This window comes from Gigantopelta aegis, chromosome 3, assembly GCF_016097555.1.
Source record: "Gigantopelta aegis isolate Gae_Host chromosome 3, Gae_host_genome, whole genome shotgun sequence".
In the NCBI taxonomy this organism is placed as follows: domain Eukaryota; kingdom Metazoa; phylum Mollusca; class Gastropoda; order Neomphalida; family Peltospiridae; genus Gigantopelta; species Gigantopelta aegis.
In genome coordinates this window covers 45,124,036-45,142,212 of record NC_054701.1, presented here as the reverse complement: position 1 = coordinate 45,142,212, position 18,177 = coordinate 45,124,036, and the positions used below count along the sequence as shown (strand labels likewise).

The following is an 18,177-nucleotide window of genomic DNA, read 5'->3' as shown; positions in this document are numbered from 1 at the left end:
ATTGGTGACAATATATTATAGGCTATATATAGGCTATAGCCTAATGTGTTGTGTACAAACAAGCTTAATTTATATCTTCATGTGTGCGGATGCCCATGCGATTGCGCATTCGTATGCATATACATAAGCGTGTATGCTCGTGCGTGAGCGCCACCCCCACCCCCAAACTAAAATAAAAAACACCACCAAACAAAGAAATACAAAACAAAACAAAAACAACAAACAAACAAAAAACAAAAACTACAGAATCGGAATCTGTGTACCATGGTAAATTGTTGTTTACGCTCACACAGTGAGAGAAATGTGTCGACTTGAGCGATATGTTTACTATTCAACTTCACATTTTTATTGTCCCATCGCAAATAAAACTTAAAAGTTTGTTTTGTTTAATTGGAGCACATTGATTTATTAATCATCGGCTATTGGATGTCAAATAGTTGGTAATTCTGACACGTAGGACTTCTTCATCTGAGAAAACCCGCTACATTGTTCCTAATGCAGTAAGGGATCTGTTATATACACTTTTCCATAGACAGGAAAGCACATACCACGGCCTTTGACCAGTTGTGGTGCACTGGTTGTAACCAGAAGAAAAAAAAACCCAATCTGTTGAATGGATTCACCGAGGTGGTTCGATCCTGCGACGCAAACATTTCAAGCGAGCACTCAACCGACAAAACTAAATCCCGACCCCCTCGCAAATAAAAGTTAAGTTTGTTTTGGTTTAACGACACCACTAGAGCACATATATGTCAAACATTTGGCAAGTGTGTGTGTGTGCATATAGGCCTATGCACTTTCCCGTAGCCAGAACGGTTCATATTACAGCCTTTAATATACCAAGCGTGGGGCATGGCAAAAAAAGAAGTTATATATAAAACCATAAAAGGTCCTATTTTTGTGTGTGAACATAACCCTTGACTATATTTAAGCATTCCTTTGCGCACAAATGAAGACAGTCCAGGGCCGTAGCTAGCGGAGGGGCAAGGGGGGGGGGGGCCATGTGGCGGGTTTTATCTGATACATCTAGATGCATTTTATAAAGTGAACAATAACAGGCACTCATGCAGAGGAAGGGTATCGGGGGTCGAGACCCCTCCCTGCTCAAGCAAATGTTATTTTTCAATATATGTCCCGGGGGTAGCATGAATCGACCCCGTTATAAACTACGCTCGTCACAATATAGATTTCTCCCTGCCCCCCCCCCCCCCCCCCCCCCGCGCCTGAATCATACAATGTCGTGAACAACTATTTAAAGCTCTTACAAAACCAGTGTGGGAACAGGACTCTTCTCCAGCTAGACAAAAGAAGGCACTTTTAAATTAAAAAGGCTGGGTTTTCTTAGTATTTTTCTGAGGAAAACTGCACCCACTTCTAAGCACGATACTGCTACTGTAAATGTTTTCAATGTTTTGAATTAGTATAAGTAAATTCAATTAATTACGTAAAAAAAGGTAAAACTTGTTGTTTAGGTAGTAGCTTTATTAAACGCCACCTGCTACATACACCGTTTGTTTCTAGAATATTCCGCATGAGTTATACAGATGCATATGTTACAGATCTAGCATGAACTCAGTCAATTGGACGCTAAAACCAATCAAATCGAGTTTTGAATCCTTGTTCCTTGACTACCTAACCAATGAGCGCCATTTATTCAAAATAAACCTTTTAATTTATGAAATTGGGTGATTTTGTTGGCTTTTGAGGGATGTTAACGAGTATGCACCAATATTACATGAGTTAATTCTGTGTCATTAGGATTTTTATAGGTACAGCTGTTAACTATTATTAATTAGCCTGGTTTTATGTAGCAATATGTGATAGATATAATAGATTAATGCAGCTGATCAACTAGCCTCCAAAACAACTTTCACGTAGGACTTTCCTTTGACACTGTGACTGTCACTAACCATAACTCTTAACTCTAACTCTATTTATGATAAATATTTATAATGTTCTTTATACGAGACAGTGCCAAAGGAAAGTCCTACCACAACTTGTACCATACAGTATGAATCCATGACGTTTCGCCATGGGGCGAACAGACCTGGGGGCGAACTGGCTGGGGGGCGAAACGTCTGGTACCCTACAGTATTGCACCAACTCCCCCCAAATGTCTCAGTGCAATGAACCAGGTTGATCAGCTTACTCTAATCGGAAGGGACATAGTGATAGAATGTGTGGTTCTTCTACGTCCGAACCGTGTTACATACCTTATATTTAGCTGGTATTCAAAACTTGTACCGGCAGTGGTTAAGCCATCAGACTACAGGCTGGCAGTACAGGGTTCGCACCCCGGTACCGGCTCAACCCTGAGCAAGTTCTTAAGGGCTCAATCAATGGGTAGATGTAAGGCCACTACACCCTCTTCTTTCTCACTATCCAACTAACCCACTGTCCTGGACAGATAGCTGAGGTGTGTACCCAAAACGGTGTGCTTGAACCTTAATTGGATATAAGCACGAAAATAAGTTGAAATGAAATCAAAACTTGTGGCACCATCTTTCAAACGTTTCTCAACCGAAATAGTGCAACAAATGGACACACAAACCAAAAATTTTAAAATGTATAACCTACCATATTCACTAAATCCCAATGGAAATACTTGTGTCATTATTAACAAAATAAATCTTCCAACAACAAATGTCAAAAGTCCCCTGCCATTTTTAATACCGGTATGCTACATAGAGGGAAGCAACTCGCCTTGCACGTTAAGAAAAGTATTGACATAACGTGCCCCATGCTCTACAGCTTCCCCCATCTGTGTAGTTAACTGACCTACTAAACGTTCTGTTACTGTTAATACTAATACTAATGATTATGCAAGAATGAACCCCCTAATATTGCCATTTATATTTCTGGCTTCAATATTGTTTATATAAAGTGGCCAGCAGTAATGAACTTGTTATAACACTCCTTGGACATCTTAATCGGTTTCTTGGGTTTCCGACTAGTGTCTTTAACATTGTTGATGGGCCCTACTAGACCTGACCTATCACTCGCAACTTATTTCAAGGCTGACAAAAGGCTATATATATACATGTATCATGATTCATTGCTACACAGACAGACAATATTCTGAAATAGTTATTTTGATATATATTTGTCAATTGATTTTTTTTACAAATTAACAAATGATGGCACAAATCCTGTAGATATATTCTTGTTAACTGTATGTGATAAATGTGATATATTAGATTATTACCTGTATGTTAATGATTGTATGCACATTGTTTGAAATGATCTACAAGCAAGTACATGTATCTATTTTTAGATACTTGATGATCTGCCTGCCGAAAAGTAACACTGTAAGAGAACATGGCAACAAGCACAGAAGCAGCAAATGTTTCACTCTCTCCTTCAAAGATTTCAGACTTTTATCATCCTTGTGTAAAGAGCTCGCCTCATCCTGATAAAGAATCTGGTAAATATAAAAAATAGCATATTCCCTAGTTAGGTTAATTGGACAGTTAACAAGTTGGTTGGGTTTTTTTAGGGGGAGGGGGTGTTATTGGTTTTCAAAGGAGTGTCCTGAGGTTGATTCCACTGTAAGATGTTTCCGACTAACAGAGCCTTTGTGGTGACTAAATTACATTTTCTTGTTCAGAATATCAGTGTGTTATAAACAAGGTGTTTGTTGTCGTCCCAATGTTTGTAGTAGCCCAAACTGGATTTTACCTCCCAATAATGATGTACATACGAACAAATATATATTAATGTAGTAAAACAAAAAATGACTGCTGAAGATATCAATTAGCATATGGTCGGAATCATATTGGATATACAGACACTGATATTCTAAATAAGAAAATGTATTTAATATGTCATTTTAATCTTTAAAAAGACTGTGTAAATAGTTAACAGTGGCTGCAAACTCTGGACAGTCCCTTTCACAGAATTATTTGTTCAGTATCAAACTATCATGTGGCGATTTACAAGTTTGATTTATCAGTTGTTACTAATCATTAGTTTGGAAACAGAATGTTCTCTGGTTAATTAGCTGGCTAAATTATTTTAGTCCTCTACTGGTCCAACTGAGGGGACTATAGGTTTTGATCTCTGCATCTGTCTGTCAATCCATCTGTCCAGTATATAGTTTTCCGGATGATTTTTTTTTCTTCAGTATCTTGAGCTGAAAATTTGTGTATATTTTTATCATATACTGTTATAGATCAAGTTTGACTTTCACAGCAATTTACTCATTTGTGAAAGAGTAGGCCCTTGAACTTATGAAAATTTGTTACCCTGATGTAAAAAAAACAAACAAAAAAATGTTTTGCAGTGCCTGATGACATCAGATGAAATTTTGTATATTGCTTTATTATGTACTGTTACATATAAAGTTATTTTCATGGCGATTTACCCATTTATGGCCTTGAATTTAGGAGATATGAAAATTTGTTTGGCCCAGACATGTATTGCTTTAGCAGTACTCCCAGAATGCTTGTTTACTGTTAGAAAAGCTGTAATAGCCAGATATTTCACTCTGTCTTATAACTAGAGTTGGTTCCTTTAAAGTCTGTTTACATTTTCACATATTGTAGATGTTGATGATTCACTGTTATCGTCATCTGTTCTGTTGACTCCTGATGCGTCTCCCATCGAAGTGAAGGATGCTGAATCCGAAACCACGTCGGTATGTGCTGATGACAAGTGTGCGACACCAACAGATACAAAGACAATAACAGATTCCTGCAAGAAATGTGACGAGAGAGCACAAAGTAGTGACAGGGAACTTGAGCACATAAAAGTATTACCAAAAGGGAAAGATGTCCCCCCAAGCACCCCACCCATTTCAGTCCCTAAGAAGAGAAGAGGAAGGACAGGGCGGGTGAAATCGGCTCAGTCGACAGTGGCAGTTGACAAACCTTTAGGAAAAACAATGAGGAAGAAGTAAGCTCAAGACCCTAGTATTTCTGTAGTGCCAGTTTGTATTAGTGGTTTTTTTCATGTAATAAGTAGCCTATGGTGTGTTGTGTATGGATACTGAATGACTGAAGGCAGAAAGGTTTTACTCGGCAAATATTTTGCTTCAGTTACCAAAGGTCTATATAGTGTGTTTTACTGTAAATGTAAAACATCAGCTATATGTATATGTACATACTGATTTATTTGTGTGTATATATATATATATATATATATATATATATATATATATATATATATATATATATATATATATATATATATAGATAAATATTGGTGCAGGGCTTGAACTTAAGAATTTACCACCCACAGCATTTTTTTTAAAATTGCTATAGGTAAAACGGCCCACCGACAGCAATTCTGAGACTGCCTCTGGTAATTTTTTTAATCGGTAACTGTTTCAGGAAATAAATATGACTGAATAGTTATTTTGTTGCATGTAAACATATTTCATATGTACAAATGTTAAATACTAACAGATAATGTACACCAGATATTGTAATTTTGCTGTTGTTGACGAGTTTTGCCGACTGCAATATTTTTTATCCAGCAGCACTCAATTGCCGCCGATGACGCTTCCGACCCACGGTAAATTATATCTCAATGATGCCAATTGCCGTCGGTGCTGTTGTTAAGTTCAAGCCCTGTTGGAGGGATGTTTTGCGGGGGTTTAATTTTTAATATTAACCACAATTTCAAACTCAGTCACCAAAGTTTTAATATAAAAAACTGGGTTTACAATGAATGGGGTGAACCCTGGTAAAGTGTTTAGATCTCAATACAAGTGGCCAGGAACTGTTTCTCAATCTTTAGCATTTGCTTTGAGGTTACGGTGTGACAAGCAAAGACTGTTGTCCATTTCACAATATGAATTTCGAACCTTGTCATTTACGTATAGTCTGATGACTTCACATAGGTTGCTTTATTAGGCTGCTTTATTGTGTGTCTGTAGTTGAGCTCCACTTGAATATTCAGTTATCTGCATTTTATGTTTTATGTGGGTTTTGTTTCTTTACAGGAAAACTGCCACTGAAGTTCAAAGCAAAACAATAACCGACTACTTTCCTGTCAGGAGAAGTGGTCGACAATGTGCTTCCTCTCTGAAGGTTAGTCAGTTAACCAGATGGTGAAGTTAATGTAAATTGATTTGGTCTTGCTTTATTGTAGGGAAAAGCATTATACGGAGAAACTCTTCTAAACCAGACACCCTCGGAACTAAGTAAAAAGTCTGTTTTTAAGAGGTATCCGGTTTAGAGAGGTTCTCTTCTGTACAGATATTTGAAAAAGAACCCTTAAAAATGTCTTAGTTTTGAGGTAATTCCGGTTTTAAGATATTTCACTGTATATGAATATTTTGTCAAATTTGTGTTGTGTCTGTGGGAAGGGGACATGAGAGGTCCCTTGTTGCTATTTGTCAGGAGTAGCCAGTGTGGTGGAAATGAGTTTTTCTTTCACCATCCAGACCAAATTTTGCAGTAAACTTATTATTATGCTGATTTAGTGATGTGTTGTTAGTAAACTCATTTCCTTTTCCTTTATTAAAATTTTGTACTGACATTTGCTGTTAACTGTAGGATGGGATACTTTTTATATTTCAAAGCTCAGTACTCTACCAAAGCAGAAATATTTCACAGATCATGCCTTTAGAATTGCATCCAACTATATATAATCCATTTATATTGGCATGGAGCATACTTCCACTGACGTGATGAAGGCTCGAGTCCGAGTCTAACCAAACTTAGTTTCACAGATTTGTGAATAGGTGGTCCATTGCCTCATGTTCCCATTTTGGCTATATACCAGTTGATAAAACATATCATAGGAGGATATATATGTATCCTAATAACCCTTGAATCATTACAAGTGTCACTTTTGGTTTTATTCTATCCATTTTAAATTGGTACAAATGTATGGCTCTTTAAGTCTTAATGCAGGGTTTGTACTCAGTCTGGAAATCCTTGAAAAGTATGGAATTTATATATTTCATTTTCCAGGTCTTGAAAAAGTATGGGGGAAAATTTCAGTAACTTGCATAATGTCGCCCGAACGCGATCTCCTTTTACACACAATTATTAACATTCGGAAACTAATCAGAAATGTCCGATTTTATACACTTGCTGTAAGTAATTCTGGAAAATGGTTTAATGTGTTTTGGAAAAGGTGTGAAAAAAGTATGGAAATTAGTTTTGAAAAAGGTGTATGAACCCTGTTAATGTCACTTCAATGGAGAGTCATTAATATAGATTTTTTGTTTTTTTAATGTAACCATGTTTATCTGGATGATTTTTTTAAAACAGTATTTTATTTACTTTTTAGAAAGGTCAACAAAAGGATTTGGAAGAAAAGATCTTGTCAAAATCAGAAGATGGACTTAAGGTTTCTAATGGTTCTTAATATGCATACATGTACATTGTAGGGCGGGACGTAGCCCAGTGGTAAAGCGCACACCTGATGTGTGGTCGGTTTAGGATCATTCCCCATCAGTGGGCCCATTTGGGCTATTTTTCATTCCAGCCAGTGCACCACATCTGGTATATCAAAAGCCGTAGTATGTGCTATTCTGTCTCTGGGATGGTGCATATAAAAGACCCCTTGCTAGTAATGGGAAAATGTAGTGCGTTTCCTCTCTTGACTCAATACAATTTCAATACAATTTCTAAACATATTCTGTCACAATGTAAAATATAGGACAACGTTGAAAGGGCTACATGACTACTATTTTAGAAAGTGCATTTGCTTTTTTAACTTCTGTGCAAAAAAAAAAAGATGTAGCCCAGTGGTAAAGCGCTCTCTTGATGCCCGGTCGGTTTAACATCGATCCCCGTCAGTGGGCCCATTGGGCTATTTCTCGCTCCAGCCAATGCACCACGACTGGTACATCAAAGGTCGTGGTATGTGCTATCTTGTCTATGGGATGGTGCATATAAAAGATCCCTTGCTGCTAATCGAAAAGAGTAGCCCATGAAGTGGCGACAGTGGGTTTCCTCACTCAATATCTGTGTCGTCCTTAACCATATGTCCGATGCCATATAACCAGAAATAAAATGTGTTGAATGCATCGTTAAATAAAACATTTCCTTCCTCTTGACTGTGTCAAAATTACCATATGTTTGACATCCAATAGCTGATGATTAGTAAATCAATGTGCTCTAGTGGTTTCGTTAAACAAAACAAACTATAGCAAATTCTATATGTACATTGTATAGTAATCTGTATTTTCTTATTTGTCATACTGAGCACCTCGCAATTATCAACATTTTGATGACTATACAAACATTTTTCGGATGAGAAGAGTACAGTTTGTACATTCATAAACATGTCTAGCCATATTGTAAATTTAAAGACTTGCAAACCCTAGTTTTAGTCTGTGAAATGAACAGCAAGTTTAGTTAATCTGTACACCTGCAAAACATTTGGATACGGTTATAACAGAGAAAAGCTGAAGTTTGTGTTGTTTAAACCTGCAAATATTGTCTAAAAATAGACTAGAGCCTGTCTTTATAACCATTACATCTTAGACAAACGTGCATTTTTAGAATTATGAAAAATGCATTTTGAGTTGTTACAAAAACCTGGATGACCAGAACCACTTTAGGTAGATGGAAATGAATGTTCTAAATAATAAAATGTAAGTACTCCTAATTTAAATGATGAAAAATGGCTTTGTTAGTGAAAAATATGTCGTCATGATTAAAAACTAGGGTCTGTCCTTTTAAAAAGTCGAATGAAGTCCAATTTTGTTTACCGTCTTGTGAAAGGTTCATTACTGTGAATTAAAAAGAAATTTAAATGTTGAGAGAGTGTAGTGGCCTTACATCTACCCATTGATTGAGCCCTTAAGAACTTGCTCTGGGTTGTAGCTGGTACCGGGGTGCGAACCCTGTACCTGCCAGCCTGTAGTCCGATGGCTTAACCACTGCCGGTACAAGTTTTGAATACCAGCTAAATATAAGGTATGTAACACGGTTCGGACGTAGAAGAACCACACATTCTATCACTATGTCCCTTCCGATTAGAGTAAGCTGATCAACCTGGTTTATTGCACTGAGACATTTGGGGGGAGTTGGTGCAATACTGTAGGGTACCAGACGTTTCGCCCCCTAGCCAGTTCGCCCCCAGTCAGTTCGCTCCCAAATAGGATGTCAGTTCGCCCCTACAAAGGTACCAGTTCGCCCCCAGTCAGTTAGGGTCATGTTCCTGGCCCGGAAAGTCATGAAAATTTTATATTGGTCATGGAACGGCCTGAGTATAATAAAGTTCTGTTCTGGTATATCCATACAATGAATAGTTTAGAATTGTTTTTGTACTTTAAAATATGGAATACATTGTTCATGTTCTTTATTTGTAAGAATTGCTATTTAGTTGTGTAATGAATCCAGCTTGTGAAGTGCAAGAATATTTTGCCCTGCAGGTTGTTGAGATTGAAGGTAAAGGTCGTGGTGTCATATCCACACGGGAGTTCAAGAAAGGCGACTTTGTCGTGGAGTATGTGGGTGATCTCATCGACGTGGACCAGGCGAAGAAGAAGGAGAATCAGTATTCCAGGGATCCGGACATTGGGTGCTACATGTACTACTTCCTGTTCAAAAACAAACAGTATTGGTGAGTTACTTTACAATACGTTGGGTGCTACATGTACTACTTCCCGTTCAAAAACAAACAGTATGGGTGAGTTACTTTACAATACGTTGGGTGCTACATGTACTACTTCCTGTTAAAAACAAACAGTATTGGTGAGTTACTTTACAATACGTTGGGTGCTACATGTACTACTTCCTGTTCAAAAACAAACAGTATGGGTGAGTTACTTTACAATACGTTGGGTGCTACATGTACTACTTCCTGTTAAAAACAAACAGTATTGGTGAGTTACTTTACAATACGTTGGGTGCTACATGTACTACTTCCTGTTCAAAAACAAACAGTATGGGTGAGTTACTTTACAATACGTTGGGTGCTACATGTACTACTTCCTGTTCAAAAACAAACAGTATTGGTGAGTTACTTTACAATACGTTGGGTGCTACATGTACTACTTCCTGTTCAAAAACAAACAGTATTGGTGAGTGAGTTTATAATACGTTGGGTGCTACAAAGCAGTGTTTGAGATTGAACATTTTGTGCAGTATCCCCGTTGAATACCAACATTTTAAAATCTGGTATCCCTCCTGAGAATTTGGTATCCCACTTTTGCATATGGTTACCTGATATTTAAATATCAAGGAAGCCAATTTTAATTTTAGTAAATAGAAAAAGGCTGTATTAGTTGAAAACATTTTATAATGTCTACTTGCCTTTTCAGTGTATTTCAGTGAGAAAATATTGTTATGGCATAGAATTAGGTACTAGCTTGAAACTACTGTTAACTTCGCCGGTAAATGACGATTTTATTGTTTCAATGAAAAATAAAAATTACAAAACAACATTATATGGTATCCCGGCGGGATACTGGGTTCTTGAAGTATGGTATCCAAAATTAAAATCTGCTATCCCCGGGATATCTGAATACTGTTAATCTCGAACACTTCAAAGTAACTTGTGCTACTTGTTGTTCAAAAACAAACAGTATTGGTGAGTTAGTTTGCAGTCTGGACATTGCATGTTGTGTGTACTAGTACTTAATGACAGGTTACATTATAGTCCTTACAGTGGCATTATTTTGAACAAAGCAGAGTAACATTATCCAGCACTCTGGCTAAACATAATTTATACACATCAAAAGAAAAAACCCATTAATACATACACGTTCACATACACAGAGAAAACATTATTTATACTGATATACATGTACATATGCACACGTGCAAAAAAAAACCCAACAACAACATCATTTACACAAATATTCACACAAAAATAGATCATTTCTTTTCTGCTTTTTCAGTTGTTGAGACCTGGGTCTGCTTGACATCTTGTTATCATTTTGGTAGTAACATACACATATATATATATATATATATATATATATATATATATATTTGTAATTTTGTTTTCAGTGTTGATGCTACAGCAGAAAGTCCATACCTAGGTCGGCTTCTAAATCACAGTCGTCTGGACAGTAACTGTCAAACCAAAGTCGTGGACATAAAAAATCATCCTTACCTCATACTAGTCGCATCGCGAGATATAACACAAGGGGAAGAACTCCTGTATGACTATGGCGACAGGAGCAAAGCGGCACTGGAAGCTCATCCTTGGTTAAAGTCATGACGGAAATGTTGTTAGCAATAAATAATGGAGGAAATGTCTGACTTATCGTTTTGTGAATTTCAGGTTTATGGTGTTTATTTTGCAGTCACAAAAATGATTTTTGGGCAGGTGAAGACTCTGCTTAATTTTAGTCTTAACCAAATACCGAACTGCATTTTCGATTAAAATTAATTAATATTTATTGAAAACACAGCTTAGTTACTGCCATTATTATACAAGAGATTAAAAAATATATTTCCTAAATTTACTTACTTTATAATGTGGCTGAGGTAATGAAAATGGCAGCTGAAATATGTGAAGATTATCAAATTTATAAGACACAACAAAGTTGGATATTTTTGTTTACAAAATATTTTAATATTTAATTGATCATCATCAAAATTTGTATATAATGTTGACCTTTTGTTACATTTTCAAAATGGTTCCTTTTTTTCTTTTTTTTTTCTTTTTCATACCATGCTTTCTCCCTCCCCCCCCCCCCCCCCCCCCCCATTGACAAAAGTGTGCGGTGAATCTGTATAACTAAACACTTTTGAAAGTCCTATCTCTCATTAAGCCAAAGTTCCTTATCTTGTCATGCAACATCATTTAGGGGCATGGCACAAGTCTTGTAACTACATAAATTTACTTCGCGTTTTCTATGGTTATTGCACATTTGATGTTTTGACAGCTGATTGTTCAGAGTGTGACAGCACAAGTGTCTTATCGGTTTTCAGTCAAAATATCAAAAGTGCCATAACCATACATACCACTTGTAAGTTTATGCAGTAGCTGTAACTATATTCCACAGAAAGTATCATAAATTAGCAATAATTTTGTCAAGTTGTAAAGTACAGTTTTTTTGGTCTTTGATCCATCAAACCAGCATGTATTTAGAATGAGCTTGATATTTAAATTGTGTTTGATTGTGGCACATTTAAGTTTCAAATGAGCGTAATAAATACAAAACTGATGTGTAATCATGAACCAAAACAAATTTCTTAAAACATAGATGGCCAAACCCTATAAACATGTAACAAAATGCCCACATTGCAACAATTTTCTGACTGATGGTGGTACCACTATAAATGACAATTTTCGAATTTGCTTTTTGCCGAATTATTAATGAAATGTATTTGCCAAATTTTAACTTTTAATTCTTTTAATTGGTGATTTGGCAAGCAACAGCTTAAGCCCTAGGCAATGTATAATATACAGGGGCATAGGCTTGGTTGGGGGGGGGGGGGGGGGTCAGAAACACACACACCCTTTAGTTTGATTTATGCTGAATTGTACATGAGACTAAAATTTGGGTTTAATTCAGAAATATAGACGTTATCGTGATGTCTGACAAAAACTGTTGGCCATTATCCCATTTAAGTGGTGACTTCGGTTTTATGTTATAGTAAACAACAGTATTTTGCTCATTATGCCAGCATACATTTTGTTAGTATTTTCTATGCATTTTTGTCTGATTTGTTAAATTATTGTATATTCTTTTTTGTGCAATTAACAGGGTTATGTAAATACTAAGATCAAGACCAAGTCACATCTGTCATGTGTTTGATAACTATTTTTGTCTCACTTTAATGAAATGAGGAATAAACTCAATATTTATCTCTCACCTTCATGAAGTCTAAGGCGTAACTGTTTTTATTTTACCTTCATGACGTGACAAATAACATAACTGTTCTCCTCTTCATGAAGTCTAAGGCATAACTGTTTTTATTTTACCTTCATGACGTGACAAATAACATAACTGTTCTCCTCTTCATGAAGTCTAAGGCATAACTGTTTTTGTTTTACCTTCATGATGTGACAAATAACATAACTGTTCTCCTCTTCATAAACTCTGAGGAATAACATCACTATTTTTGTCTCACTTTCATGAAGTGAGGAAAAAAACATGACATGTCTCACTTTCAATATAGATGCTATCATGCTATGTGTGACAAAAACTGTTGGCCATTATTCCATTTAAGTGGTGACTTTAGTTTCATGTGTTATTGTAAAATGTGTATGCTCATTATGCCAGTATGCATTTTGTCTGGTTCATAAAATTGTGAGGAATAACATCACTATTTGTGTCTCACTTTCATGAAGTGATTTAAATTACCTTCATGATTGTGAGACTAAATGACTAGTTTTTGTCTAACCTTCATGAAATGTTAGACAAACTGATCGCAGTGTTTCTTTCATTTTCATTCTATCTGAAGACAGCAGTGTCTGCATCCCCTTTGATGTAAATCCACGTGAAGTCTATAGACTAATAAATAAAGATAAACATCATATTTCTGTCTGTACGGTGACAGGAGAAACCTTTTAAACAGTGGTGCACTTGTTTTCATGATGCCAAGTCTCGAATTGGCTTCTCGTTTTGTTTTAAAATCTTCTTTTCACGTGTTATTTCAGTATTTTATTGCAACTTTTATTGCAACTTTTATTGCCAGTCTAGTATAATCATCGGTAAAACTTTTAACTTGTTTTATGTTGCATGAATATTCACTATAATTTATTTGGATGTTCTTAAACACAAATGTAGACAATGAAATTAAAAAGAGATTAGTTTAATTGTGCATGTTCTATGAAGTAATGTGTTGTTAATACATTTCATTTCAACTTATTTTTGTTGCTTATGTCCAATTAAGGTTCAAGCATGCTGTCCTTGGCACACACCTCAGCTATCTGGGCTGTCTGTCCAGGACAGAGGGTTAATTGTTAGCTGTTAATGGTTAGTGAGAAAAAAGAGGGTGTAGTGGTCTTACACCTACTCACCGAGTCGTTAAAACTCACCGTGGGTGGGAGCCGGTCCCGGGCTTATTTACCAGGCTTAACCACAATTCCACCAAGGCAAGTGTTAATACAAGAACAGTATGAAGAATGGAAGGATAACTAGATATAAAGGTCGACATCTTTTTGAAGGTCTTAACCTACATCATCAGGCACACGTGCAGGAATTTTAGATGGGGAGGGTCTAGTAGGGTGAGTAATAAATTGTTTGCAACACTATATAGCTGTTTAGGAGTAATGTTAATATGAATAATTGGTGTTGTCCAGATTCGGGCATTTTCGTTTAATTCGGGCAAAAATCAGCTTGCACCCCTACAAAAATAGGACGACAAGAAAGACACTTTAGTTGACAGACTGATATTCTAAATTAGAAAATCTATTCAATTATGTATTTTTAGTCATAAAAAGACTTGTTAGAAACATATAACAGTGTAAGCAAACTCAAAAGAATCTCTTTAATAAAGAGTGTATTTTGAATACCAAAGGCATGTTCAGAAGGGCAAGCAATCTCTCACTAGACTGGTTTCTTCGCCTAATGTTAGATGAATATGATATGATAGATAATTGTTGTACCAGTGAAATCATTCACCAGTGCAGAGTCTCCCAAACACGCCACAGATACTTGAAGTGACCTGACATTACATTAATGTCAGTCAGTTTTGTAGTTTTACCAAGACAGGTTGACATTAAATTGTTACATACAGACAAGGTTGTACAGTGTTGGGGTTTTTTTTTTAACAGGTTCAACTAGTTTGGATTTGTGTTTCCCCTAGTCATTCAGTTTAGTCATTTTCAATTCTCACTATGTTGACATGCAAAATGAATTCCCATTTGTAAAAACAAATTCAAACAAGAAAAATAAATTTATTTTTTTCTGTACCATTTGTTTGTATTCATATAAAAATTATTAGTTCTTGGTAACAACCATGTGTATTCCAACTAATGGTTTATTAAAGCCCTTGGTATGTGATGTCCTGTAACACATTACATGGATGGAATTCTCGTTGAACCCGGGGGGCGAGACGTAGCCCAGTGGTAATGTGCTCACCTGATGTACAGTCGGGTCTAGGATCAATTCGCGTCGGTGGACCATTGAGCTATATTTCATTCCAGCCATGACTTTTATATCAAAGGCTTTGGTATGTGCTATCCTGTTTGTGATATAAAATATTCCAGTTGATGGAACACTCACGAATGCACGATACGCTGAATTCTAACCGACCCAAACGCCCATGCCTATGTCTATATAAAGAACATTAACAATTCAGCATATTCATCGACAGGTACTAATTAAAACACCTAGAAACACCAGCACCCAAACACACAATTTTTCATACGTACACAATTATTGTCTGAAAAAAATCAGATTGGGCTATTACAAACTTTTAGATGACTAGAAACACATTAGATACTAGCATGTAGACATGTATAAATTTATTTATTTTTAAATTGTAATTAAAAATACTTATTTTTCAGAAGACATCATACAACTGCAACAAAATTCAGAACAGTCTCTAAGTGGAGCTGACCTTGAAAATTATCTAATTTAAAACTACTGGCTTCATTTTGATAGATAAAATGCTGTGGTATATTTATTAAAGGGACATTCCCGAGTTTGCTGAACGATTGTAATTACATATCAAATATATGTTTCTGTATAACATATTAGTGGCTGTATATTAAATGTGTTTCTGATCGTTCTAATATTTGTACTAGGTTAAATTTCATTTTATTTCCTAAAATATGTTTTTTTCGTACGTACAGAATTATTTGAAGACAAACTCCAGTTTGGGCTTTTTACAAATATTAAGATGACCAGAAAAATATTGAATATACAGACACTGATATTCTAAACAAGAAACATTACATACATACATACATACATACATACATACATACATACATATATATATATATATATATATATATATATATATACATATACATATACATATACATACATATACATTAATATACATATACATATACATATACATATATATATGTTACAGTGAATCTGTATAATCAGGTAATATGTATATTACTTGATTTTTTCAGCTAATATGTATATTACCCGTTTCACTCGGGTAATATGTATATTAGCTGAGAAAATCTGGTAATATACATATTACCTGAAATATACTTCACTAATTTATACAGATTACCTGAAACGTGCAGAATGGTATTGACAAGGTTGTTATTTGACTGAATGAATAACTATAAACAATAATATGCTGGCAATCTTTATTGGCTCAAAACACATACCATTTGCAACACACAACACACACACTACTGCAGAACAAACAAGATCTTTTGATCAATGTAGTCCAAGTTTTCAATTAAAAACAAGTCTATTGATCAATGTAGTCAAAGTTCTCAGTTCAAAACAAGTCTATTGATCAATGTAGTCAAAGATCTCATCAACAGCAGTTCTTGTTTATGCATGGCAGGCTGGAATGGTAGTGGGAATTGCACACTAATCTGGCTTTGAAGCATTTACATCGATTTGTCTGACACCTCTTACTTCCAGCACAGTTACATGTGTGTACTGATGTGCTGAATTGGAATAAAATATAGTTAATTTAGAATTAATTTTGTTATTTTATTGTGTTTAACTGATATTTTTATACACCCACTGATACTGGAAATGAAATTTTTATTAAATTTTTTTTTAAATTAAAATGAAAAATAAAGGTGAGCAATTGTCCTATTTCTCACTTTATTGGTGAGCAATTGTCCGGTGAGGTATTGTCCGGTGAGCAATTGTCCTGTGAGCAATTGTCCGTACTCCTCCCAACAGACAGGATTAGTTAAAACAGCAGTGGCGGATTGTACAGATTAACTGTAACACTGTCTATGAAATGATTTAACAATGAACATGTACATCAAAGGCATTGTGACCAATCAAGGAGAACTTGGACTACATTGATCAAAAGACTTGTTTTGAACTGAGAACTTGGTCTACATTGATTTAAAGACTTATCAATACATTCTGCACGTTTCAGGTAATCTGTATAATTAGTGAAGTATATTTCAGGTAATATGTATATTACCAGATTTGTTCAGCTAATATACATATTACCTGAGTGAAACAGGTCTATAGGTGATGTGTGGTATGCGCACAGAAGGTATTTGCGTCTGTGTCGACATGCTGATACGAGTTCATTCGTGGAGTTTAGTGTGCTGGTTTCAGGTTTATACATTATGAACAGTTTTTCCTTCAGGCAGAGGTTACATCTTTTGCTCGCTGGAGACCTGCATAGTGACGTAACCTCGACGTCACAGAGTCCATTGCGTCATCAGCTTTCCGTTGACGGTGTAATTAAATCTACATCTGATGAGTGAGAGCAATTCAACTCTCTCACGAAACAAGCCTGTCATGTAGAGATAAGCATACACTTTTAACGATGTAACTGGCTCCCACACGGTCGAGCACTCTATTAAATAGCGTCTTTCAACTTGAAAACGACTACTATATATATATATATATATATATATATATATATATATATATACACACACACACATATATACACACACATATACATATACATATACATATACATATACATATACATATATATATATATATATATATATATATATATATATATATATAAATAGAAGCTATTTCATGGGGGTTTTTTAATACGATTTTTATGTCAACGAGTGATGTGTGAAAACCATATTTTCACGAATTGCGAAGCAATGAGTGAAAATATGGTTTTCACACATCATGAGTTGACATAAAAATCCTATTCGGAAAAACGCCATGAAATGGTCTATTTATTATATACATATTTCCTAATTTTTGACAATATCTTTCGCTCTTTGGTAATATCTTTCACTTATCCTATCGAAAACACGTAACGTCATGATATATTTCTTCCTATGGAACTTTGCCAGAAAATTTACTTTACCATAGACTTTTAAAAAGAAATTTGATTAAAATTTATCTTTATTAACATTTATTTAACAATACTGCGGTGCAAACATACCCGACAAAGCGATCCTCTAAAAACTCCCACAAAAACAAAACGAGTCGAACGCCGTTAAAGGGACAGACTCTAGTTTTTTAAACACTAAGGTATGGACTCTAGTTTCAACACGTAAAAATGGACACTAAGTTTGGTTAATTTACAAACCTGTGACAAATGTGGATACAACAGAGCGAAACAAGAGTCTGTGACGTTGAAATACCCTTAAAAATAAAAATAAAACTTGACTCCATAAACGTTAATTCTCAGACGCACGTGCGTTTTTAAAAATATGAAA

At 35.5% G+C, this 18,177-nt stretch overlaps 1 protein-coding gene across 2 annotated transcripts; it reads left to right on the top strand.

Annotated features, from left to right (window-relative positions):
• Positions 1–1,625: 1,625 nt before the first annotated feature.
• LOC121368110 (N-lysine methyltransferase KMT5A-like) lies at positions 1,626–11,592 on the top strand. Of its 2 annotated transcripts, none has more exons than XM_041492681.1 (7): positions 1,626–1,718; positions 3,275–3,424; positions 4,545–4,893; positions 5,945–6,032; positions 7,243–7,302; positions 9,338–9,528; positions 10,920–11,592. In XM_041492681.1, exons 2-7 carry the CDS (start codon positions 3,319–3,321, stop codon positions 11,131–11,133), a joined length of 1,008 nt encoding a protein of 335 aa, XP_041348615.1. In that variant the 5' UTR covers positions 1,626–1,718; positions 3,275–3,318; the 3' UTR covers positions 11,134–11,592. The 2 variants fall into 2 exon arrangements, with proteins under 2 accessions (XP_041348615.1, XP_041348614.1); XM_041492680.1 differs by having other exon boundaries at positions 1,640–1,769.
• Positions 11,593–18,177: the final 6,585 nt, after the last annotated feature.